Raw genomic sequence first — 26342 nt, forward strand, 5'->3', positions numbered from 1 at the left:
TCACGCAAAACCTAAACCGAACAATCAATGGAATGAGAGCACGAGAAAACTACCATCCTCAAACATTATCATCGCCAGTGGAGACCGAGCGGTTTCTAAAAAATTTACCAACCCAAACCAGAATGTCAATCCAAAATATGCCACTCGGGAAGATTCTAGATTACTGGGATTCGTGAACAGTTTCAATCAGTCAAGCCTATCGGATCCTCATCTCGATCCAATGTCCTTGGTCCCCTCTCCATCCCGTGGAATATATACTAGTCCACAAAACGAACAGGATAAATCAAGAAATCAAACTCACAAATCAACCCAAGAAAATCAAGATCGACATTCTCATCGTCAAGAGCAAGATTTAACAAACCATGATTTTCAACTCGAATTCTTTAAATGGATATTCAAGAGGATTCAAGAATATAAGAAATCCTATCCGAATCGGATCGATCTGTTTCTGTATTTAAGTCTCAAAGATCCCCAAGGAAACTTGAACCAACCGTCGACTGATAATCGTTTCAAGGCTCAGATCGATCGGATTTCTTCTCTGGTTCGTGAGATCAGAAAATTGAGGGAGGGGATCTTTGCTAGCGGGAGGAGAGATTCATTTGCGATCGTAGGTAAGCTTACTGGACATCACCTCTCTCCTATTTGACGCGTCCTATTATTTGCCAACATTCCGAACGTGTGTTTCTGTCTCACAGTTTACGAATTGAGTGCAGAATTGGCTCTGGAATCGTTGGATTTCGCACAGTTGAATACATTGCTGAATCACTTGATCATGGATCTATACCGAAACGTGCCGATTTCTGAACATCGGGTTCGCGCTGAATCAATAACGATCGCGAACGAAGTCGAAGAACATGATGTTGGGAAGATTATAAACCGTCAGAGACGAACGAAAGAAGAAGTTCTGGACAGACGATTGATGTTTGCGAGAGTTTTGTTACTCTTACCGATTGCGACCCGGTTAGACTTAAGCCGATTTATCGAACAATTCGGTCAAATTTCTCGAATTCTAAGCGATGAGAATCTGCCTCAGGATTCTACGAATCACTCAGCCTCAAGTAATGCGACCGTCTTGGGCATCTCGACCGCTCATCAACCCAAGTTACTCGAATTGGGGAAGTTCTTCAAATTTGTCCTGCGCAAGAATTATATTCAACTGAATCGGAAGTTCATCAAACCCAACCTCCAAAAGATATTAAAAGCACACCCCCAAGAAGAGGATTCAGTAACGCAATGGGACGACTTGTTGTTCTTGGTCTTCCTAAATTCAATCAGACTGAATTTAATTTGGAAAGTGATCCAGAAGTCTTACTATCATTTGAGCTTGGAAGATGATCTCTTCATCTTCAATTTATTGTCCTTAGAGTTTCGAAACTTCGATCAATTGCGGTGTACCAGTCAAGATCGTTCAGCTTCCAATGTCAATCAACTTGTCGATTCTTGGCTACTCAAACTCAATATCCAACGTAACTCCAAAGGAATCGTCCAGTTGAAATAGCCCATTTTCTTTCTTTTTTTCCCTTCAGTTCATTGTATGCATGTATGTAAAACATGTGCAAATATCTATAGCTTTCTGCTTTTGCAATCTGAATTAAGTCTTTTCGAGCAAAGGAGAGCCTGTTCGGTCGGATGCGCGACCCGAGGAGATCGAGATTTCCTGGCCACTTATGTATTTAGCTGGGGTTTTTTTTAGCTTAATGGGATGTACCCTTGGCACTTCAGAAAAAGCCAAAGCGGCACAAGTGTGGTCTCCCTTGAGTTCTGCTATCATGGAAAACAATGCCAATATGCTTGAATACAGTCTCTACGAATGCCGAATTCCCGCAGACAAGATTCCATACCAATGACCAGTTCTTTGCTCCTGCAGCTTCCACTCCAGGACTATGTAGTCAAGCAGAGGCAAGCTCGATGACAGAAAGTAAGACTTGAGTGTTGATATGGGCTGGTTTCAGCTGAGGCGCCCTGAAACCCATCGACGCCCCGGGCCCGCGCCGGGGTGGTTCGGTTCCAGGCGAGACTTTCCGCTGACAGACTGTTATCAGCCGAGCCTCACACCCTGAACATCCCGGAACACCAGCCAGCAAGACAACACCATCTCAAGTGCGTCCGAGGCTCGAGCCTCTTCGTTCTATGTAGCGCCTCGTACCTTATCGAAGAAGCTGACAGTCATCCCCAGTTATCGATTCAGAATGTCGAGCATCACCAGGAAGACTACTCAAATCGTCAGTCATCTGTCATGATTTATCGATCTGCTCTTCCTCCTCGAATACTCACAACGATCGCTCTCCTTACATCTATCAGGCCCGAAGAATGACGATTGCCCACCCGCTGCAAAGGACCTTCGTCTCCTCTTCCTCGATCAAAAAAGGTTCACATTTTTCTCACTCTTACTCTCCGCTCCTTTCCCCCATTCAACCATTCAAGCGATACGACTGACTGTTTCTATGTATTGTTTCCGTAACTCTAGATTTCGTTCAAGAACTCTATCTCCGAGAACTCAAATCATACAAACCGAATCCCCAATCTCTCCAAAGCTTGCAAACCCAAGTCCGAGACTTCACGATGCCTGCCGCACCTGCTGCCCCAGCAGCACCCACTGCCCAGGATATCGCTCAAGAAATGCAGAGCTGGGACAGTGCCAGTTTGGTCAACAACCAGGCTCAGTCTTCTGAGACCGCCGAGGTTGATGTAACGTAAGCTCCTTCTTAGCGCTCGGAAGTTCTTCGACAAGCTGAGTTCTGAATCGTGCTTTCTTCTATCGTTTTTTTTTATTTATTTCAAGTGGTCAATCCGCGGACGAATTCTTGTCTTTCTTGGAGCGTGACCATCCACCACCGGCCGCCCATTAAGGAACCATAAATCTGAACAAAGAGGATGATAGAGTGGAGTAGAGAAGGTGTAAAACTAAATGGTTTCTCAGGCGACTAAGGTTCATATTTCTTTAGGTTCTGCTCTTGTTTAATGTCAAAGAGAATATCAAAAGATACTAGACAGAGCTCTTATCTGAGAGTATGCCCAAGTGAGAATTAGCAAGTAACAAGATGTGGTAGCGGATGCGAGAATGCATGAGTGCTAAACAAACAGGTATATATAAATAGCAGGGATGTCACCTCATCTGTCAACCTTGCCCCCCCCCCCCCACCCAGCTCCAGAGCTTCAGGCTCAGGTTGGTACCTGGGAAGGGGGAAATGCGGCCAAAAAAACACCAGAAAGTGGCAAATCTCTATAGGGGATACTATGAGCCAAGAGGAAACAAGGAAGATATAAGAGCTGTGAAATAAGTTTACTGTGGTTACTTTGGTGATTTGCAGAGCTCTAGCATCTTGAGCGGAGGTAGGAAGTGGTAGCATACAGATTGTTTGAGATTGAGTTTGGAATAACAATTTGCTGACTGATATTCTTTAGAATGAAAGTATGAAATCATGATTTGTCAAGATGACACTTTGTATTTTGACATCAGTCACTTGTTCTTTTGGTCTGAGTGATGGGGGTGTTGCAAATCTGCTCTTCTTACTCATACCTCTTTCCCCATCACAGCTTACTCCACTACAGCCTATCACGTCTTTCTGTCATCAAATTTACTCCCTAGCTTGTTGTCTTTGAAACTGAAACATGTCTAAGAAGGGCTTATTTGCTCTCATGTCAGCCTGCTTATCTTTCTGGATGTAGGTGCTGCATGTTGATAGTTGATGTCTCTCTTGATCTTTTCCCTTCCAAAGTATTCTAGTACATTTCATTGATTTCATTTTACCCTCCACCACTGTTTTACAACACTGTGTTTTCTCTTGCCACGTGAAATTGAACCTCATAAGTTCTCCTCCCAGGCATTGCTTAGGCTGTTCAAAATAATTTCCCTCTCTCTACCTCAACCTCATCACATTCAATCTGAACAGATTGGCAGATTTCTTGAATTTTCATTCTGTTTAGGACTGTTTCACCAATGGAAAATGTGCTTCAGTACTGTATCTAGACCCTTTATGGTATGTATGTACATATTGCCAGGCAATCAACTCACAGTAACCCATTCCCCTTTGTGGACACAAAATGCTATGGGTTGGTAGAAATTATGTGTTATTTAAAAGGGTCCTACCCTTTGGTATGGCTTAACAGACAGTATGGGTTAACACGGGTATGAGTTAGAGCAGAGCTGACTGTAAATATATCTTATTAAATTATGAATTGGATGGAAAAATCTTAAGATACTTATAGGTCATAGCATGCTTCTGTCAAGCACCTTTTATGTTTAGCCTACAACAGCACTGATTCAGCTAGACTTTCTCACTGAATTTGAACCATATTTTATCAAGTCACCCAGCCTGGTTTACCTCAACAAAACAATGACTTTTGTTTTTTATGAGTGATATTGTTGTAGCTGCAGCAAGGGAGAAATTGCTTTGCTGCAAACAGCACAGCATAGCAGAATTTGGAAATTTTGCTGTGCTTTTTAGGAGTGAATTTCTGCTAATTACCTAGCCCCTTTGTATGTGTGCTATTTCACACACTAGTGAGCCATTCTGCTCCAACGCATTGATTTTCAAAGACTAATAACCAACTCTATGCAATTTCTCCTTTTTTCATTTCTCAATGGACAACTTCCCTTTTGTTATGTGGCCCCCAGGCCTGTACAGAGCCAGATCTTCAGCCTATAATTAATATTTTTCCTTTTTGAATCTAGTCCCAGAGGCAGTATATCTGACTCTATAGCCCCCTACAGAGTCAAAGAGAATTCTTCCAATTGAATACCACATCTGTGGCAGGATTCTTAAAGAAATCATATCTTTCTTTGGGTTCACCAAGAGTGACTAACTAAGATCAAGTTCACAAAATCAACAAAAATAGAGGATGATTCAAAGATAATATGGAATGAGACCATGAGTAAAGATGAAACAAAAATGATAATTGAAAATTTGAATGAGGCATAAAAGGAATATAAATGTTCAGTATGCCAATGTGGCAGCATTAAATCTTGGCTTAGGTTTTACCAATATCTCACTGTTTTTCCTGCTCTGCAGAAAATTGAAAATTAATCATCCAAGATTAGGCCCTCTAATTTCAATTTTCTCTTCAAACAGCCTTTCTGATTCAATTTATGCAGGTAGAAAGCCATAGATCTTAGTTTTTGTAATACTGCAGTTTAATGGACTTGATTGTGCCTTGAATATAATTTGGTTTGGATTTCTTGCTTTTATCCTCTGCCTTCTATCTCATTATTTAAATTTCATGAGGTAACTTAGTTTCTTTCTTCCTCTTCATCTGGGGTAATGATGAATTTGCCAAAAATTTATTGATAAGAAAAGAATAACCCCAATCACTCTCAAAGTGTTTGGCCCAAAATCTTTGATTGTTGGTTTTTAAGCAGTATCCTAGAAGAATTAGACCAGCATGGTGATTTTTTGCGCGGTTTATTCTGAAAATTGTATGGAGGATAAAAATTTGGGACTCATCCAAAGATGGGATTGATTTTTGAGAGAAAAATGATCTATCAACTGCTCCTAGTATTGGGAAAATTGAATTAGTATCATCACCAAATAACTTGGTCTTCAACCAATATAAAACTTGTGATTGAGAGACTCCATCTATTTCATTTTCAAGGTTTGAAAATATAATTCCTGAGTAAAACTCAAGTCCATTAACAATTCCCTCTACCCCTCTTGCCACTTTACCTTTCTCCATGAATTTTTTTAAGCTTGGAGATAATAGTCTGATGAAAAGTCTTTCATGATCAGCCAAAGATGATGTAACTCCTATTCTGTGTTCTGGTATTTTTCTATAAAAATGGCATTTCCTCATTCCTAGATGTGAAATATCTTCAATTTCTTCTAAGATAGATTTTGAAGCATTTGTTGTTGCCTTAGGGATTCTATGTAATACAGAGAATTTCCGATCCAAAAGATAAAGTTGGAAGCCACCTATTTTTAGGTTCCAGATGTGGCTCTCCCCTAAACTCTTGCCAGTGTATTCCAAATCTTCAATATGATTTGATACTGTCATTGATGAATCCTGTAGGGTATTACCACTTGCTGAATACTTTTGGTGTAATTGAAAATTTGCTTTTAATTGATTTCTGTGAAAATCCTCACTAATTTCAACAGGAAAAATTTCCTTTCCAAATAAAATGGGTTCAAGCATCCAAAAGTAAACATCATTTTCAAAACGTGCTCTCCATTCTTCAGGTGCAAAGTTCTTAAACCAGATACCCACAATTTGAATGGATACCATAAAAAGGGGTTGCTCTTCTTGAATCAGCTTGTTGATCCAAATCTGGACTGGGCCCAATTTAATATGATCTAAGTACTTTGAGTGTGTCCTACCCAATACAGGGATACTATCTGTGGGATTGAAGACCTCTTCAAAGAGCCAAAGCATCATTTTCTGATGATCAATTTGGGAGTGGTGATTTCCTTTGAGATACTTCCAGAGTATGCTGTGAATTTGGGTCAACCATAATTGCAATTCTCTGAGAGCTGTGAACAAATGTTGGGAAGTGTACAGTTTTCCCTGGAATGTTGATGGAATTATTAAAGCCATAAAATCTGAAGAATTATCAGTGACTGAACGAAGTGGGACCACAGAAACATGCCAATTTCTTGCACTCTTTACTACATACCGAGAACCAAATGACGCTTCAAAGTTCTGATATATGTGCATCATTGTACCCTCATAGTACTTCTGGTATTGATCAACCAGATGTTCAGCTTGAAAGGTTCTTTTTCTGCCCAAAGTGTCCATCCGCCATCGGACTGGAAAATCGACGTCCAGCAGATCCCTTGGATGAGTTTCTGGAGGATGAGGTCTTAGTAGTATCCCCTTAACAGCATTGTCGAGGTCAGTTGGCGAAAGAATTTTCCTGTTTTCTAAGAATTGGTTGACATCACAAAAGTGTGAAGCTTCGGAGTGGTTACGATGTCCTTGATGCGTCAACGCAGGTTGGTCATTTGTTCGTGCTCGCTTTGGTTGTCGGCCCTCACTGGGCTGTGTCAGATGCTCATCCATGCCACTTGATGCAACCAATTCTACTGGATGTTTTTCTTGTATCGAACATGTTCCTGATTCAAGCGAATGTGTGGTCATTGGCTTCAACTGGTGAATACCCAAGGAATTGTCACCAGATAGCGGCAGCTCATTTCCTTCAACTAAATCTTCCCTGAAATGACCACAGTCGTTGTCCGGGAGGAGTGCTGCCAACGTGACTCGGACCCACAAAAGGATGCAAACTTTGCGAGGGGATGCCATGGTCGAAAAGGAGGGTATGAAAAATATGTGATCATTATGACCGTGAAGACTCGACAAGTGCTGCCTGGCTTGAAGTTTTGATGACAACCCTTGTTTGTACATGTTCTTCGCTCAAACCACACCGCAGACTCGTACCGACTGCACTGCAGCCGTCACATCCAGGCGGTCGTCAAAAGGTTTGTTAGGCAATAACCATAGACACCGATTTTTTTAGTCATGTACCAGACTCTTCACGTCGCCATAGTGTTCCTGTGGATTATGGAGAGACGACAAGAAAATGTTGAGATCACATTCAAAATGGAGCACAAAACGTGAACGCCGCCTATGTGGTCGGTCGGCATTCGGCAAGGGGCTTGAGAGGGCCTGTAACCGGTGCGACGACCACAGAGGGACAAAACAGGACAAAACCCCTCAAGAGGCCCGTGATCACTGTCATGAGACTTGTAACAAATGTGAAACTGCATTCGGCACAGAAACTGTTACTGTATGGCACCGAAGCTTGACAGCAGTTAGCTGCAGTTAGTGATGACCCGAGTCAAGTAATATGTATGTAGTTGTGCTATGTATAATGAAATCACAAAACTGTAGAAAAGGTGTTTGTGTGCTGCGGAGTATGTTGAGCAAGGGATGTATAGGCTATGGGATGTATTTAGTGGTCGAGTTCCTTGATCATTGTCTCTTCTACAAATCCGATCGCGCCCGCTTGTTGTTCGTTGTTATTAGGTTAGTGTATTGATGTTGCTATTGTTGTTATGGTATGTTGATAAAGATTTGATTCTCTTTCGTCCATATATATTCCTACATATTCAAGACCACGACCACCTTCGTTAAACAAACCATCCAAAAAACAATCAATAAAACAGAAGTAAATAAAGTAATAACAAGTAAAAAAAACTAAAAAAGGCTTAAGAGAAGAAAAGAGCCTGGTAATAAAAAAAAAGAAGAAAACTTGCTCCTTAACAAACGAAAGAAAAGAAGAAAAACTGGTGACTTGATTGATTACATAAATTGCAGGGTATACACACGTATAAACACCTCTGAGGAGAATGAGGTATAGAGAGATTTTACCGGTCCCGTTAATAGGAGAGAGGGTTTTGAAGGTAGATGGATTGAAGAGAGATGGTGTGTTAAGGATGGAAATCGTCTTCGTGGTAAGGATGAGAAGAAGGGGGAGGGTCGTGGGCGTAGCCACCGTATTCGCTGGAAGGGGCGCTTGATTGGGGAGGGGGGAGTGCATGAGGAGCGACAGGATGTTTGTCGTCGGTATAGAACCTCTGTTCGTCGCTCGAATAAGACGGCGCACGGTTAAGCGAGGTCTGGTTATCTACAGGCGGTGGGTACTGGTATGCGAGGGGATGCGAGCTGTAGGGTTGTGTCCGTGGGGCGTAGGGCTGACTCAGCTGGCCATATAGGTTACCGGCCGTGGAAGTAGGGGCTTGATAAGGGATGAAGCGATCAGTCCTTAATTGCAACCCATAACAAGCTGCCATGTTAGCAATCGTGTCTTAAAAGAGTGGACAACGGTGGTGTTGTTTCTTTTAGTCTCAGATGGGATTGATTCATGAGGGCATCACAATCAACTGAAGACTGCCACCGACCTGCCCCACCACGAAAAATAGGAAAGATGATCAAGGAAAGTGAATCAAAGCTCACGATGCAGTGCTTTCGGCGTATCCAGCCTTCTCATTATATTCTCGGTCGCTTGGCCATCGATTCATCACGTTGTAGCCCATACCGACAGCGGTACCAGGATTGCTGGGAGCGTAACCAGTACCAGGGTTACTTGAGGCATAGTGATGACCGAGAGATGGTGGATATGCGTGTTGAGCGACACGTGAGACGTTCCTGATGCTACCAGCCCCCCCGCCTCTTTCGCTTTTGTTGTCGCTAATCAGCTCGTGAAGCCCGATTTGCGGTAGCGTTGGCTGAGGTAATGGGGCAGCTTTGAATTGACCCTTCTTGTCCTTGAGATGTGAGTAATCGCCCATAGCCTCCTTTCGCATGAGGGCTGCCTCCTTGGCCAACCGTTTGCGGTTCTTTCGTTTCATTAGCTCAGCAATTCGCTATAGAAAAGAATCAAAAAGTCAGAACCGAGATTGATTAGGGGGTCTATTGGTATTTTGTAGGCTCACTTTATCGACTTTGTGACAGCAGTATTCCTTAAGGTTGCCTTGAATGTAGCACAGCAGGGGGACATACAGAAATGCAGCAGCCATGAGGAGTATGAAGGAGCCAAGCCAAATTGTGACTGTCAAGAAAAGATGGGTTGAGACGATCAGTTCAGGAGAGTGGGTTGGGGATGAGAGGGTAGAGCAAGGGGCGTACCAGTGAAGGCCATTGAGATGAGAACGGAAGCCTTGGCAAAGCTACCATCGTACCACTTTGAGATGTCGGTAGTGAAGCCGACAGACCTGGCAAACGAATAAAGAGTGATCCCATTGATGACTTGACGGGGTGCATCGGCCAGGAGTAGTCTCTTCCAGCCCTTGAAAGTGAAGAAAACAAAGAAAGCGAAGTCGTCCTTTTTCTTTTTTGAATTGTTGATCTGAGAGAAAAAGCAGAAATGATCGTATGATTTGATGGAGTAGTAATTGTTCTATTGGATTATAGACCAAGAAGGGAAAGAGAAAAAAGAAACTGTTAGTGTGAGTAGATGAATGCGATTTGATAAGTTGAGACCTTCTTACGGCCATGACGTTGGTGAAAGCATAACTGATATCACGACTGCGGATGATGGCCCTACTCTTCTTGGCTTCCCAGGCGAGCAGGAGGAATGAGAAGATGATACAGCCAAAGAAGATCCATTTTCCGATTTTGAAGGGTACGTTCATCGCGCTACTTCCGCCCGAGCTCTCTAGAATCGAACCGGCCCAATGGTTTGAGGCGAGTAGGAGGACCATCGTGTAGAGATCTGAGGCATAGACTAGAACTGATTTGATGACGAGGACGTATAGAAAACAATACCTGAATTGGCGAAGAGGTTTTAATCAATAATCAGTTGTTTATTTACTCGGTGGGTGGTGGTTGAGGGGGACGTACTGAAAATAGCTCATGCAACCCGAGTTGTGGAATTCTCGAACGTCGACAAAGTCCCATTTGTGATCTGGTACCTCTTCTCGTTTCCATTGAGCCCCAGTACAACACATTGGGATGAAGCCTGGGTACCGGCACCAGCTTGGGGTGAATAATCGTTGGGCGGAGGAATGATTGGAATGAGCCCGGAGCGAGTGTGTGTGTGTGTTGGTTCGGTTGAGTGCGGCTGGTTGGGAGTTGAGAGAAACAGGCTGGCTGGGTTGAGGAGAATAGTTGGCGGTGAGGGGTGGGTGCTGGCCTGCAAGTGAGACTGGGAGGGTTAGTCTGGGGCGAGGGTTTAGTGCAAAACCATTTTAGCTGATCCAGGAAGAGATTGCACGTGTTTTAAATCATTTAGATTTAATTTAATACATACACGTATGTACATGCTACTGTTTTAGCTCGCATGTTTACGTAAGTGACGTGCCATACATACATACTCACGTATTATGGGCATACACAGGGGGGTGCACTCAACGAAAACATGTTTGACTTGCTCCGGAAACAACGTGAGAAAAAGAGTTCTTCACTTCTTGCAAGTACAAAACGGCCTGATGAAGGAGACAGCTCAACGTTGTCTGCTCTATCAGATCCAGCCTGGTTGCTCGTTGGTCATGAGTCTAGGTGGTGGCAGCACGGGTACATGCTGTTTTCATCCCGACCGGAAACTAATACATAATTAGCAAGCAATTAGGCAAACTTCAACAATGCGGGACCTACACATGTGGGACACAACAGATAATCAAGTGCCATAAAGATCCTTATATGTCTTGAACCTGATCCTGATAAACCTCACAACCAGTGTTGGGGGACCCAAGAACACACTCTACTTTCTCGTGCTGTAGCTTAATGCTAATCCCAGGTATGTAGACCCTCTAATACACACTTCATATTCTGATAAGCTGTTCTACCCGGTCTCCAGCCGCACAACTTTTTTCTCAGCCTGGGTTTATGGAGCAAAAGTCCCTCTTTTAAGCCATTGTCCGCTTGATAAATGTTATTCATTATACTAGGCTAGATAATACATGCTTTTGGGAAGAAATGATGCTCTGAAAATACCAAATACAGTATTACAACATGGATTGTGTTTGTTTCACCATTAGTAAGATTCACACAGTTTCAGACTTTGTGTTGAAAATTGACATAGCTTCAAATAAAGGCCATGTATCCACTCAGCTTTCATAGATAAACTGGCAGCTAGCTATTTATCTCCTTAGTTCTGGGTGATGAGGTTGGAATTTTTTGCTGCAATGGGCATACTGCTTATCAATAGTCTTTTCCTTGATTTAAAAAGGACACACAAGCTCCAAAAAAAATGATTAAACCAAGTGGGAGATATATCATACCACACAGTATATCATACCACACAGCATCATGAAGACCTTCATCGAGCCCACCTACTGGAACAGGAATTTTTACGTAATTTCACATAGGACTCTGATCAAGAATTAGGATCAGCTATTTGTACAAACTTCAAGGAAGTGACTTGAATCATTAGATCAAGGGATAACCACACACTGTGACCCCAATGGTAGAGCAACCCGGCATGCATTGGGGAGATGTGGGTTCAAGTCCCCCTTTCCGCACTACCCTTTTATCCTGCTCTACAAGGGAGAATACATATAACCATGATAAAAGAAATGTGAAATCAGGGTGGGAAAAGAAGAAAATATTGTAGGTGTAATGTGAGGTATTCAAATCAGTGGTATGGAGATCATAGACGTTGGTGGATGCGGCTTTTGTGAAAGTAATGTATTATCTTGATTATCTGGTTTTGAAATCAAATCTGATTGGCTGTGCTATGGTTTGTGGAACAAACATGCATGATTATTTTCCAGACCAGCTTTTAAAGGTTTGTAAAGACCCAAAACTCACTTATCAACCAGGCCCTAACTTGTCAATTCCACTCCCAATTACAAAGGAACTATGGCTCCCGGCGGGACAGTGCCCCTCTCTCCAAACACAGAGCGACTTGGTTAAGTTGCGAGTTAACCAGTCCAGTCACAGTGCGAGGACTGTGCTTGAGTGCCAGTGTGTACTGCGTTTATGTTGCGCAGTTAGAATGTGCTACGTTTGCGTTGCGCAGTACTGCGCTCATGCGGACAGCAAACAAAATTGTTGAGACGTGGAAATGTGTTTCACAGACGCGCTTTCATGCATCACGTTCAACTGGCAGGTAGTACAGTCTTTGAAGGTAGCCGCGATTGACGTGGCCGTAATCAGGTTGGCAGTGGTTGCAGTATAAGAGAAGGTTGAACTTAAAAGGACTTGGCAGAAAAAGAGAAAAGCGAATAGGGAACTTCAGAAGATTGAGCAAAAAAACCGAACTGGGATGTCGCGCATGGACAACAAGATCAACTGGTACCATTTCAAGTTAAAAAATAAGGGGAAAATTATGTAAGAATGTGGCGAAAGGATTTCAGAACATAAAGTCCAAAGGATCATTAGACCCTGTCGTAGCTGTGAGTGAAATGTCTGTGTCTCGCTGTTTGTGGCAGGCTCGGCGAAGCCTTCTTACGACGTGAACGACCCAACGAATGAAACAAAGTTGTCGTCGAGACCTGTGAACTCTTCCAGCTGTGGAGTTACCAGCGGGAAGAAACGGGTGTCAAACAGGTTGATTTGTTCTCCACAGGCCCCGATTAAACTTGCGAGTGCTGTAGAGATCGCCAGGAGGGAATCTATATCGTTAAGTAGAATGCGTAGTGAGTGTAGGTTCAAAATGATACAAGTTGAGCAGCCGAATAAATTGAAGAAGAATGATTGATTTGAGGCTGCTGACCACTGCACAAAGTCTTAATGACTGGGAAAGGCTTGTAAAGACCAGATACCGATTGAAACACGCCCTTGAGTGTCAAAACTACTTGGAATGCAGACCAAGATACATCCGACTTTTGCAAGAGACAAGGATGAGACAGGAACGTAAGCATTAGTATTGTTTGGCAGAGAGTTTAGCATGGGTGATTCGACTCAAGAACAGCTTACAAGAGCAATTCCCTTATCTGTGGAAAGGGGTTTAGCATCCGAGCCACAAAGCTGGACATTACTTAAGGAGAGTTTCAATACAGCGAGAATTGCTTTGAGATCGGTGGCGATCTGGGATCCAGCCTCCTGGGCGTTGTCCTTGGTAACCTGCTTGACAAGGGCTTGAACTGAATCCGCAGACACCTTCAACTGGGCTTCACTTTGGATAAGCAATCTGTTGACCTCAGATTTGGTGTGAGTCTTGTCACAAGAAGGAGCTGAAGGCAAAGGTAATGGAGCGGGTTGACCCGAAGCCACAGCGGTTGCAGCCACAGATGTGGGGGCAGCTTGCGGAACAAACGAGAGCGATTCGGCGGGAGCCGGTGCTGCACTTTTCACTGGCGCGCTGGTGTATCCGGCATCAAATCCAATCGCTGAGGATACGGCGGCATAGCTGTCACTCGAGGTTGGGCGAGCTTGATAAGACGTCTCAACGGAGGCCGATGCATAATCACTGGTGGGTGCGTATTCCCGTTCTACTAAGGACCGCCGAGTTCGTGAGCCTATATGTGGCTTTCCGTTAGGCAATCGCCGATTTAAGTTGCTGCCAATGTGGCAAAATCAGGTTCAACAAAATGCCTTGAATTTGCTCATCAGTTGGGGGAATTCGATCTGCTCAACTGATCATCAAGTTTGAAGGAGGACTTGGCCAGAACTACTGAAAGTATGTCTGTTTTGGTTAGTCACCGCACAATCAGATCACGCGAGTCAGTTGGACAAACTTGAGATTACTGACGTTCGTTGGATAGGACCCAGCAGGCCAGGAGGACAATGGAGCTTTGCATCGTGTTTGAGTGCGGTTAAGAAAGCAGTACGTAGGAAACGGATGGTCGTTTACTCTACAAGGAGAAAGGAAAGTGGAATACTGGAAATCAAGGCGCAAGGTTAAGAAAAAGGGCGTTGATAGGGCAGGTCAGTTCTGTGAACGCTGGCTAAATTATAAATAGCATGTAAATATGTGTCTAAGGGAGATGTTGGTGCGGTGGGCGAAACTTGCAACAATAAGTTGCAGCAAATGCGATCTTGGGTAAATCATTGCCCGATGTGGAGTGATGAAATGTCTGAGGCTCACTAGCAACGCAGAGCTTCCAAGCTTCCCTTCAGGGACGCGCCCGCTCGCCGGGGAAGAACCTCCCCGGTTCAGCATGTAGACTGGGACTGATGTTCTCTAACAGGATAAAATTCACCCTGGAAGGAGCACTGAGCACACGTGCCTACACCTGCTGGCTAGGGAGAAATTTCGCTCGATCAGTGGGTACATATACAGACACCTTGTACCTTCTCGCCGGAGAAAACCACGCCAGCAAACGGGCATGTACATCTTCTAACTAGACCGCTCGAGTCGCCGGCAGACCACCCGCTTGCCGGCACCCATGCATGTAAGTCTCCTTGAAGGATAGCTGCCCCGGCGAACGGGTTACATGTAAAGAGGCCGCTTGCGGGCGATGTCTTCATTGTTGAGAGGATGATTATTGTACTTTCTCGCCGTTTTTGCGGAAGGGAATGGTGACGGAGTGGGTTAACGGCTGCATACCATTATTTCATAACAGAAGACACGCCCTATTTGTCTAGTTTCGGCAAAGCCATGTCGCTTCCAAGGCTAAATTCACTGCCCCTACCATCGATGAGGTCCTTACACCTCTCAATCCCGCTGGGTTTCGTGAAAAAGAAACTCCGCGCGACTCTTTACTAGCAACCCACTCACTCCGCGGGTTTTCTTGAAAAGGAGGCCCTTCGGGTTGTAATGCCAGCAACCCACCACTCCATCCGGCCGGCTCATAGGCGAAGCTACCGGTCTGAGGTATAGGTAAAATGAGAGCACAGAAGCAAGGTAATGTAGGTGTAAGGTAATAATTCTCTTTGTCTTCATATGGTCGGTCTTTCTGAAATGAGAAATCTGCCGAATACTTGAAGTTTCACATTATGTGTTCGACGTCGGGGCTGGCTAAGCCGAGAGGCAACTCCTCAGATCGGCCAAGTCATATTTCTCCCGACGGGGCGTCAGAAGGGATTGTCTTGCTACTCAAGAAATACAACCCAACGTCGGCCGACAGAGAAAAGCTATGCCGATAGGCCTGCATTGCAAGATATGCGAATCGCAGCTCCCGGTACATGCCGCTACAAGACATTACATAGGCCCACCATTTTTTTGACGGGAAGCATTTTGATCTTAGTTCAATAAAACGATGTTAAGTATTAGATCCCCTTCATACGAATATGTTCTGGAGAAAAAAAAGTTGACCAGTGAGTTCTCCAACACACAGCGTATAAACATGTATGTTCCGTCTGATGATTAATCAATAAGGAAAACAACTCAATGTTTGAAATGGCAAGAAGCTGAAAGCTGATTATCCAGAGAAATTAATAAGAAAGCTATGGCAAGAAAGCATGGTGCATTTGAAAAGCTATTTCAGGCAGTGAGGTTTCTACTGTGGGCCAAACTTCTTTCGGCATAATGGACAATTAAGATATTCCTTGAACCAGTCCTACAAGAAAATTCAAGGTAGAATCACGTCTGTATCTTAAAAAATTGAAAATCAAGGTACAGAGAAAGGGGTGAAAATGGACGCACCCGAAGACAGTCTCGGTGAAAGAAGTGTGAAGGATGACATGGCAAAACCAAAACTTGATCGCTGGACTGATATTCTTCCAAGCACATTGCACAGGCCGTTATTGTACGCTGGAGGGAGAGTGAGAATGCTGAAAGTGCTTGCCCGACAGAATTCAAGGTCTGATCTATGTTGTAATGAGCTTGCGGAGCTTCCGAGTTATTCGGGGAGGTTATAGTGTTACTCGATGGGACAGATGTCCACGGTTGATCTGAGTTAGGCCACATGCCATCGGGCGAACTGGATTGAATATCTTGGTCCATAGCAAATTGTCTGCTTCGATTCGTGATGCTGAATAAAACGTTGAAAGTGAGACCTTGCGAAGACCACGAGGCCGCGGAGAATGTTACGGTATTCGGAGGCGGCACGAATGGGTTGCGAGAAGCAACTGGAGGGCGACTCATTGTCGGTTTGCTGGTGATGTGCGGCAAGACTGAGAAGGATGATGGGATTCGATCTGTGGGGAGGGTAAGTGGCAGGTTAGGATTTGGCAATGCCGACTGGAGGGATCCAATGTCCAACAGATTCCCGAGCGCTTACCTCGAAGTCAATGGAGAGCAAACATGCCAAAAGACAAAAGGACAAAAGTTAGAGCAAAAGCGGCAATCAATTGCAAAGTCGATGTCTATCACAAAAGCGGACGTAAACCAGACCCAGAGACGCTTTCAGATTATAAAGATGTGTGGACTCGAATCCGATCGCCCTGCATTTTCCTTTCTTAGAAACCATTGAACTGAAAGACGGCCTGAAAGTTGTAGTGATTTCTATTCGGGCTGCCAGATAGCTATGACCCCGATCATCCCTTATCTTTGATCACAGACCACGGGCACAGTCTCTTTCGTTGCAGGAGTCCTCTTTCCGACGTAGCTTCGATCAAATTGCAAGAGAAATCAGGAGGGACGAGCAATTTGTCGGGATGGGATACATAAATCTGAAAAGGTCCCTTGACTTGAAGTTCGCAGCAGCAAAAGCTTGGAGGTGAGGTTCATCCAGTTAAGATTAGGAAAGGCAGAATGCCAGCTGCGAACTATCGCAGCTTTTTAAAGTGCTCTCTGGAGCAGCTCAGAATATGTATTCTAAATCACGCCGCCATTATCCGCACATCCCACCCATGCGAATCGCAGTTTCGTGTGGAAACTACTCCGATACAGCTACTCACAGGCCATCGCAACGCCGTTGTGTTGTCCGTTCACTTCTTGCCTCACAGCTTGACATCATGCTTCAGATGTATGTACCATTAGCGAGAAGCACAAAACACAGCGGCCGCAAGCTCAAATACTTAAATCGAGGGTAAACGGTCCGCATTCTGCACTTTCTGCAAATGACCAGTTACAGCACTGCGGATACCTAATGCCGCCAAGGTCAAATTTAATCTAAATACATAACTAGCAGTTTCGGTGAGTACAATATCCATGTGACACCACTCAAAAGATTAGGATTGCCTTCAGACGGCTCAAACCCGAGCCGAAGATAGGTCCCTGAACCTGCGAGACCTGCGAGAAGTCCCTTTAATCGGGTGCCCAGGCCCCAGGCGAGCTGCCGATCATGCAGGATGTGGTTGCAATCTGGTTGGAAAAGCTCCTGAATGGGAAAGGTCCATCTGGCGTCTTGGACCGGGCAAATTCAATAAACTGGCGCAACACAAGGGTTCACAACACTGTTGCTGCTGCTCGTTCATGAGTTGACGTTTATTGCAACTTACATAAGGTCGAGTGAGGCTTCGTGGACCTGGATCATCACCTTCAGTGCATTCTCTTTGGTAAGTAAATATGTATGGTTGGCCTAGGTTGGCCCCCACCATATCAACGTTGCTTGAAAATGAACAGATCTCGAGGCGGCTGGCACAAATCTCAGCATACATAAAAAGCAAGCTTACGTGCCTTGACTTGGGCGATGACTCCCCACTCCACTCGCTCATGAACAGCTTCCTTGGGCCCATCCAGTGCCACCCGACTCACCTGACACCCTTCAGTGTCACCACAAAGTTTGTGCGAACATTGTAGACCAAAATTGTACTTAAATAGGTACTTGCTCACGAAAACCAGAAGGGAATTGAGCCTCATTGACCTTGGTTTGTGATCCTCTTTATCTTCAGCATCAGTAAGTTATCACTTAGTCTTTACCAATGCTAATCTCACAGACCTGAATCCTTCAGCTATTAGGAATCCGAAGCAGCAACATGAGAATCCCCTTGACTGCGATAATTGCAACTATCTGTCTTACCCTCTGTAAGTAATATGACCTGCATTGTCTACCGTGTTGTTGTCGCGGTTGAAATGATTCATCTTGCTGAACATAATCCCCTGTTATCTGAATGTTTAAGCCAATGTGGGCTCAGTACCTATCCGCAAAAACTACCGCCGTCCAGTCCAAAAATCCGTGTTATATGTCAACTATACTGGTGCGCCCGCCTTCAGCAACCCGTCTTTCCAGGATCCGTCAACGAACGATCATGTAAATTTGAAATTTCGATAAACCCAAGTTGGAAATCTGTTGGCCAATTTTTGGGAGTTGAGCCTCTAAATACACTGCATTCAAATTCAAACGAATGCTAAAGCCTTTCCTTGAATGCAGGATTAAACATTAAAAGCAACTTCTAAAGATCTCCTGATTCTGGGGGGTGATAGGCAAATGAAGTTTACATATGCTCGATCGTACAGTCTTGACGAAGGTATCAAAAGCCTACGCAAAGCCTGTCAGAAGGCTTGCTTTAAGTTGAGCTTAACTAAGCCTCTCCGAGGCGCCTCCCGCAAGCGGGAGGGTGCTCATGCCCCGCGAGCACAGGGAGGGACTTGTGTTAAGTTTGGCTTTAAGTGTGCCCTCTTGATCAGTTAGAGCATCTCCACCGCGGGTGCTAAACTGCGTTGCCAAATCTTTGAGTTCGGCGACTGGGGCGCAGTTTTAGCAACCTGCAGCGAGGCAGCTTCGCACCGCGAGTTGCCATGATTGGCAGCTTGTGGTTGTGAAATGTGTGGTTTTGTGTTGCTGTTGGGGGATAAGGTGAGAGTACCACATGAGACTAACTTAACTAAGTCCCTCTATTGGAGGGGGGACGCCGTCCCGCAGGGACCCTCCGAAGGAGGGACTTATGCACTATGTCGACCCCGTGGCAGTAGAGAATTAGAAAAATGATCTTTTTCAATCCTCTCTGGACGCGCCATTTGTCACCAGGCAATAAAACTTTGGGGGAGCAAAATGTGCACAACATCATGGAGTTTCTTTGTACATATTTTACAAAATTTTTGGGGCCTTGGGTGCCCCATGAAGTCCTTTTTTGTGACTGACAAGTGTCCACTTCATCGTGCATTCCACATTTTGCACTGTACAGAATCTGAAATTGATAATGTTACAACTATGATTGCAGCTCAACCAGAGGAGTTGAGGATGAGAAAAAATAGTAGAAAGAAGGGGACAGCTTAAGCCATCCCAGAAATGTAAATTATAAAAAAAAAGGTTCAGAAACTCATGTGGGAGATTGGTTTTAAAAAAGTCCCCACCAAAATGCCTAATTCTCTACTGCCGCGGGGTTGACATAGCGCGTAAGTCCCTCCTTCAGAGGTTGCTTCGCTCCCCCGAGGAGGGAATTAGCTAAGTTAGCACATGAGAGATGTGTGATACTTGCAAGGGTGGCGTGAGGTTGAGGTGCTATCCTGTTTCCAAATTTGCGAGCAGGATACAGCAAAGGCAGGAAAGCTTGCGGTTTCCTTCGCCGATATTCCACCAAACACCAACCAAACACCAACCAAAAACCATCGCCGACCGGACCTGCAATACCCCCAACCTTCCACCTCCTTCCCCCTTCTTCCTCCATCCTCCCTCCCACTCACCGCCCCCCCCCACAAAAAATGCCCCCCGACTCGCCCTCCCCTCCCCGCCCGACCGATCACACCCACAAGCCAGCCCCCCAGCCAGCAACCCAGCAGCCACACGCCGGATTTTCATTTTCCCGTTACCGCTACCGGTGAGTCATTTCCCTCCCCCATTTTTTGGCCCCACCAACTGACTTTTGCACACTCTTCTCTGTCCTTGGCCGCCATCCAGCCGCCAATCAACCCAAGGCCCATTCCCAACCCGCCATCAACTCGCCGGAAGGCTTTGCTCCGGGCTCTCCACCTGCTGGGCTGCCTTTGTCATCATCAGCTAATGCTGCAGCATCAGCAGCTCAATGACCGGTGTGTGCCGGTCATCGAGCGGCTATGTGTACCTGCTTGATGACTGGCGTGTGCTGGTCATTGAGCGGGTATGTGTATCCGCTCAATGATTGGCATGTGCCGGCCATCAAGCAGGTATGTTTACCCGCTTGGTGACCGGACTGTGCCGGTCATTGAGCGGGTTGTGTACCGGCTCAATGACTGGCGTGTGCTAGTCATTGAGTGAGTATGTGTTAGAGATTGCCTCTTGCACCCGGGTACCCACCGCGGGTGCGGGTACCCGCCTGAAATTTTGCAAAATCTCAACACCCGCACCCGCACCTGGCACCCGCCGGCGTGTGCTTGGCGGGTATACCGGGTACCTGCCGGCGGGTGCCGGGTGCGGGTGCGGGTGTTCAGTTTTTGGGCTGGAAAAAAACAGGTACCCATCCGGGTACCCGCCCATCTTGGTGGGCCAGATGGATCAGAGGGATCTCTCCACTTGGAGAGGTGGGAGGTGTACATACCACCTCAAGCGGAGCAATCCCTCCGCCCAGATTGTGCACCTCTTCGACTGGAGGGATCCCTCCGGTCAAGGAGGTACTATACCCCCGGGACTCCGGGAGGAATCCCCGGGTCAGCGAGTATATTGATGACCGGGAGGATTCCCTCCCGGTCATTGATATAATCAATGGCTGGGAGGACTTCCTCCCGGTCATTGATAAATAATCAATGGCTGGGAGGACTTCCTCCCGGTCATTGATAAATAATCAATGGCTGGGAGGACTCCCTCCCGGTCATCAATATAATCAATGGCTGGGAGGACTTCCTCCCGGTCATCAATATACTTGCTGCAATGACCGGGAGGAAGTCCTCCCTCCCGGTCATCAATATAATTGATGGCTGGGAGGACTCCCTCCCAGTTAGAGATGGCCTCTCGCACCCGGGTACCCACCGCGGGTGCAGGTACCCGCCTGAAATTTCGCAAAATCTCAACACCCGCACCCGCACCCGGCACCCGCCGGCGTGTTCTCGGCGGGTATACCGGGTACCTGCTGGCGGGTGCCTGCTCTGATATACTCACTTCCGGTGAGAAATCCCTCCCGGTCAGCAATACATACACTTGCTGACCGGGAGGGATTACCACAGTCAGCAAGCTCATCGCGATGGCCGGGAGGGAGTCCTCCCAGCCATTGAGCCATTGATTATATCGATGACTGGGAGGGAGTCCTCCCAGCCATCGAGACATCGATTATATCGATGACTGGGAGGGAGTCCTCCCAGCCATCAATTATATTGATGACCGGGAGGGAGGACTTCCTCCCGGTCATCGCAGCAAGTATATTGATGACCGGGAGGAAGTCCTCCCAGCCATTGATTATATTGATGACCGGGAGGGAGTCCTCCCAGCCATTGATTATTTATCAATGACCGGGAGGAAGTCCTCCCAGCCATTGATTATATCAATGACCGGGAGGGAATCCTCCCGGTCATCAATATACTTGCTGACCCGGGGATTCCTCCCGGTCATCAATATACTTGCTGACCCGGGGATTCCTCCCGGTCATCAATATACTCGCTGACCCGGGGATTCCTCCCGGAGTACCGGGGGTATAGTACCTCCTTGACCGGAGGGATCCCTCCAGTCGAAGAGGTGCACAATCTGGGCGGAGGGATCGCTCCGCTTGAGGTGGTATGTACACCTCCCACCTCTCCAAGTGGAGAGATCCCTCCGATCCATCTGGCCCACCAAGATGGGCGGGTACCCGGATGGGTACCTGTTTTTTTCCAGCCCAAAAACTGAACACCCGCACCCGCACCCGGCACCCGCCGGCGGGTGCTGAGCGGGTGTTCCGGGTACCTGCTGGCGGGTGCCGGGTACCCAAGTGCCATCTCTACTCCCAGTCATCGATATAATCGATGTCTCGATGGCTGGGAGGACTCCCTCCCAGTAATTGATATAATCAATGGCTCAATGGCTGGGAGGACTCCCTCCCGGCCATCGCGATGAGCTTGCTGACTGTGGTAATCCCTCCCGGTCAGCGAGTGTATGTATTGCTGACCGGGAGGGATTTCTCACCGGAAGTGAGTATATCAGAGCGGGTACCCGCCCCTGCACCCGGCACCCGCCAGCAGGTACCCGGTATACCCGCCAAGCACACGCCGGCGGGTGCCAGGTGCGGGTGCGGGTGTTGAGATTTTGCAAAATTTCAGGCGGGTACCCGCACCCGCGGTGGGTACCCGGGTGCAAGAGGCAATCTCTAACACATACTCACTCAATGACTAGCACACGCCAGTCATTGAGCCGGTACACAACCCGCTCAATGACCGGCACAGTCCGGTCACCAAGCGGGTAAACATACCTGCTTGATGGCCGGCACATGCCAATCATTGAGCGGATACACATACCCGCTCGATGACCAGCACACGCCAGTCATCAAGCAGGTACACATAGCCGCTCGATGACCGGCACACACCGGTCATTGAGTGGGTCTTATCCCACTCAATGACCGGCACACACCGGTCATTGCGTGGGTCTGATCCCACTCAATGACCGGCACACACCAACCGTTCTTCGAGATGGTACACTCCATGACCGGCAGACATGTTTGCCGGTCATTGAGAGGGATAAGACCCTCTCGATGACTTGCGTGTGCCAGTCATCAAGCAAGTATGTGCCGCTCGATGACTGGCATGTGCCGTTCATCGAGCGGGTATGTGTACCCGCTCGATGGCTTGCGTTTGCCGGTCATTGAGGGGGATAAGACCCTCCCGATGACTGGCATGTGCCAGTCATTGAGTGGGATCAGACCCACTCGATGACCGGTGTTTGCTGGTCATCGAGTGGGATAAGACCCACTCAATGACCGGTGTGTGCCGGTCATCAAGTGGGATCAGACCCACTCAATGACCGGTGTGTGTCGGACATTGAGTGGTATTAGACCCATTCAATGACCTGAACACACCGGTTATTGAATGGGTCTAATTCCACTTGATTCCGGCGACTTTCAATGTATGTAGGGCCCTTGTCTAGGAGGGATTCCTCTTGGACAACCGGTGTATGAAGTAGTCGTCCAGGAGGTATCCCTCCTGGGCGACTGATATATGAAGGAGTCGTCTGGGGGGATCCTAGTTGTCTGGGAGGGATCCCTCCCGGGCGACTGGTGTATGAAGGAGTTGTCCGGGAGGAATTGCCTCCCGGACGACCGTTATGTAGGCGGCGACTGTTGTATGTATCTGTTGTCTGGGAGGGATTCCTCCCAAACAACTGGTCTATGAAGCGGTCATCCGGGAGGATCCCTCCCGGTCAACTGTTGTATGGGGCCGTCATCCGGGAGGGAGGCCTCCTGGACGACATTTGGTTGACTGGTGTGTTACACATGTTGTTGACTGGGAGGGATTCCTCCTAGTCCGCGTGGTTGGGTCTATGCGGCCTTGTCTGTCGGCTGGAGGGATGCCAGCCACTTGACAAGGGTGCTGGTATGTACTTATAAGGTGCTACTGCTGTGCCAGCTGAGCATCTCACAAGTACATAACTGCACAAAAAGTTAGTGTGGCTAAGCAGAGTATCAACATACTTGCTTAGCCTGAGCTAATCCATAAAAATACATGGACTAAACCTGGAATAAAGCTGGACAAACTCAGGTATGCAGCAATGTATCAGCCTGGATCTGGCATGTCAACTGACACCAATTTCTTGAGTTTTTTTCACAGTGATGCCAGCTTGTCAATGGCGCCCGGGACTTAATACCAACCCATGTCCAGGGGCATGGAGCCCCTGGGCAACCGACTCCCATATCTGCTGACGTAGCGGGTGGCACCCCCTCCGATAATGCTCCAATGACGCTTGCACCGATGGCGTCGAGGGCATCTGATCATCCCATTACCTCGGTCGCGTTAGGTACGGCCACTTCTGATCAAGTTGTTCAGCCCATGAATCCAACCCCCTTGTTGGACGCTCACACATCAGAAGCCCCAGGCCAACTTGCCTCTGCAGAAGTCCCAGGCCCTGATGCATCTAGCAAGCCAAGCTATGTTGAATCAGAATCGTCGATGGCCATCCCCGCCCCGGTGGTTAGCCCTTCCCCTGAGATTTGAAGGTCGCAGGCATGCTTTGGGGACGCCGGTAATCTCTCAGAATCCTTATATTGAAGCGTTTTCCCTCAGATATTATCTATCATATGACTACATACACAAAGGTCCCAAAGTCCCAAACATTTCTTGAATACTTATCTTCCCTTTTCTTCACCTTCCTCTTCACCACCCAAAGATACACAAGATAGTGACCTTTCCCTGGATTTCATAGTCATATTATACACGATACACTAGATAGTTAGATATACACATATGCATGTTGTTGGGGGCATGATGCCCCAAGTATGAAATATATCCAACTTGCGCTTGATTTCTGAGAGGGTCAGAAATTGATTTGCAACCATGTGACCTCAATTATTGCCTGATAGTGCGCGGGCTGGGCCCCTGGGGATCAACCACGGACTTGCCGCCGCATATGCTCCCAACACATTAGCCTGGGGAGCACATTTGGACTTGGGTTAGGTGTTGCACTCGACATACCGGGCCCCTGGGGAGCAATGCCAGACTTGGTTGAGTGCCACAACGCGCTCCATCTCGCACAACCCCAAGACCTTTCATTGCCCGCACGCAGCACATGATAAGTAGATAATTAGACAGACAGGGGTCTTGTTTATTTCCTGCGCCAAGCGCCACAATATGAGGAAAGAAACAACATTGAGATGAAGGGACGTGGGGGAAACTAGCTAAACAATGTAGGGAGCCACATAGACTGGCTGATAATAAGACTCCTGCCACCTACGCTGACAGGAGGTATTCAAAACTTGGCCTAGTTGACCCGGGGAGCTCCGGGAGCATACCCGCTGTCGCGGAAAAGATTAGCCATCAATCTTGGCGTAACAAGGGTTGGCAACATCTCCTTGATGATCCGGGCGTCTTGCCGAGTGCCGGTGAGCAATTCAAGGCGCTTCAGGTTTGACTTCAAGACTGAGAAGACCTTCTCTATTGGGTTGAAGTCCGGCGAATACGTAGGCAAGTAAACCAATACGATCCCGGCATTGGCGCAAATCTCGGTGATTTGGCCTCCGTGATGAATGGGTGCATTATCCATGACAAGCACGCTGTTTCTACCGGGGAAGGGACTCATCACCGGGGCCTGGTAACCAAACCTGCAAGTCAGAAACAGCAAGCCGTGGGGAAAGCCATGAGAAACTCACCAGTACTTCCTCGATGAAGTACTCCATGTCGACCCGTTGCATTGTACCTACCTGCGCTATGCACTCCAGCATCCCGTCCAACGACACAGCCGACATGACGGACACTTGGGGCGCACAAAGGTGCTTCCAGATCCAGGCCGTGCGGCGCCCGCGAAGGGCCCAAGCACCGTCTTGTGAGTGCATACCAAGGGAAACACCGGCCTCGTCTGCGGCCACAAGGAAGAACCAGAAGTCAGCCTACTTCAATCACACCAGAGCAGGCCAAGGTATACCTCACCAACAAAAACGAGGTACTCCGAAGGGAAAGCCGCTATGCGATCAATATAAGTTGCCCGTGCAAGGGCGCATTGAGCAGGGTTGACTGTTCGGGCCTTTTTCTTGGTCATGAGCAGCCGCAATTTCAACTTGGCTCGGATTGTGCTGATCGGATGTCTGGTCCCGGTCATCGCTTGTATGTGGTTCTGTATCTCATCCACATACAGAGTCGGCTTGGTTTCTAGAGCCGCAAGAACAAACTCTGACTCCTCGCGGGTAAAGGCCAACGGGAGGCCACGGTCGCTGTACAGGGCCGGATCTCTGACGACATCCCGGGTTTGGCGGTAGATCGTCCTCCAGCGTAGGAAGGAATCCGGTGACACTTTTACGTCCAGTGCTCGGTTGATTTTGGCCAGGGAGAGGCCGCGCAGGCTCATCTTGATCATGATGATCTTGACATCGCGCTGATATTTCACAAAGACCATTTCTATATGGAAATGGGAGTGGATCAGCCTTAAAGGGGTTTATGCAGGGCCGTATGCCTAGCGGTCTTTTTTTGCATGGCCGTACGCCTAGCGGGACGAGATGTGTTGTGATAGGGGAGGAGCTGGAATCAGACTTACTGGGTTGGGGCAAGCGGTGAGCGGGGGAGTTGTGAGCAAGAGGACGTGGGGGTGCGCGAGTGGCTGGCGAGGTTTGCCTGGGTACTGATTGACAGGTTGATTGGCGGCCAAGGGCAAATGGAAAGGCCAATTGGTCAGTTGGATACG

At 47.1% G+C, this 26342-nt stretch overlaps 7 protein-coding genes across 7 annotated transcripts; 4 read left to right on the forward strand and 3 right to left on the reverse strand.

Moving 5' to 3' along the window:
* Positions 1-220: 220 nt before the first annotated feature.
* Positions 221-1498, forward strand: PtA15_12A538 (uncharacterized protein; the record flags this gene model as incomplete). Its single annotated transcript, XM_053162157.1, has 2 exons — positions 221-611; positions 696-1498. The coding sequence occupies 2 exons, from the start codon at positions 221-223 to the stop codon at positions 1496-1498; spliced, it is 1194 nt and encodes a 397-aa protein (XP_053026103.1).
* Positions 1499-2189: 691 nt separating this feature from the next.
* PtA15_12A539 (uncharacterized protein) lies at positions 2190-2849 on the forward strand (the record flags this gene model as incomplete). The annotated part of the gene is made up of 4 exons (XM_053162158.1): positions 2190-2222; positions 2302-2368; positions 2468-2693; positions 2783-2849. 4 exons carry the CDS (start codon positions 2190-2192, stop codon positions 2847-2849), a joined length of 393 nt encoding a protein of 130 aa, XP_053026104.1.
* Positions 2850-8360: 5511 nt separating this feature from the next.
* Positions 8361-10713, reverse strand: PtA15_12A540 (uncharacterized protein; the record flags this gene model as incomplete). Its single annotated transcript, XM_053162160.1, has 7 exons — positions 8361-8694; positions 8887-9296; positions 9366-9481; positions 9559-9829; positions 9921-10197; positions 10273-10590; positions 10682-10713. 7 exons carry the CDS (start codon positions 10711-10713, stop codon positions 8361-8363), a joined length of 1758 nt encoding a protein of 585 aa, XP_053026105.1.
* Positions 10714-12819: 2106 nt separating this feature from the next.
* PtA15_12A541 (uncharacterized protein) lies at positions 12820-14114 on the reverse strand (the record flags this gene model as incomplete). The annotated part of the gene is made up of 5 exons (XM_053162161.1): positions 12820-12986; positions 13088-13196; positions 13291-13873; positions 13951-13984; positions 14066-14114. 5 exons carry the CDS (start codon positions 14112-14114, stop codon positions 12820-12822), a joined length of 942 nt encoding a protein of 313 aa, XP_053026106.1.
* Positions 14115-15755: 1641 nt separating this feature from the next.
* On the reverse strand, positions 15756-16342 carry PtA15_12A542 (uncharacterized protein; the record flags this gene model as incomplete). The annotated part of the gene is made up of 2 exons (XM_053162162.1): positions 15756-15815; positions 15902-16342. 2 exons carry the CDS (start codon positions 16340-16342, stop codon positions 15756-15758), a joined length of 501 nt encoding a protein of 166 aa, XP_053026107.1.
* Positions 16343-18117: 1775 nt separating this feature from the next.
* PtA15_12A543 (uncharacterized protein) lies at positions 18118-18413 on the forward strand (the record flags this gene model as incomplete). The annotated part of the gene is made up of 2 exons (XM_053162163.1): positions 18118-18166; positions 18262-18413. The coding sequence occupies 2 exons, from the start codon at positions 18118-18120 to the stop codon at positions 18411-18413; spliced, it is 201 nt and encodes a 66-aa protein (XP_053026108.1).
* Positions 18414-23784: 5371 nt separating this feature from the next.
* PtA15_12A544 (uncharacterized protein) lies at positions 23785-24166 on the forward strand (the record flags this gene model as incomplete). Its single annotated transcript, XM_053162164.1, has 2 exons — positions 23785-23827; positions 23880-24166. The coding sequence occupies 2 exons, from the start codon at positions 23785-23787 to the stop codon at positions 24164-24166; spliced, it is 330 nt and encodes a 109-aa protein (XP_053026109.1).
* Positions 24167-26342: the final 2176 nt, after the last annotated feature.

The sequence above is a fragment of the Puccinia triticina genome, chromosome 12A (genome assembly GCF_026914185.1).
Source record: "Puccinia triticina chromosome 12A, complete sequence".
In the NCBI taxonomy this organism is placed as follows: domain Eukaryota; kingdom Fungi; phylum Basidiomycota; class Pucciniomycetes; order Pucciniales; family Pucciniaceae; genus Puccinia; species Puccinia triticina.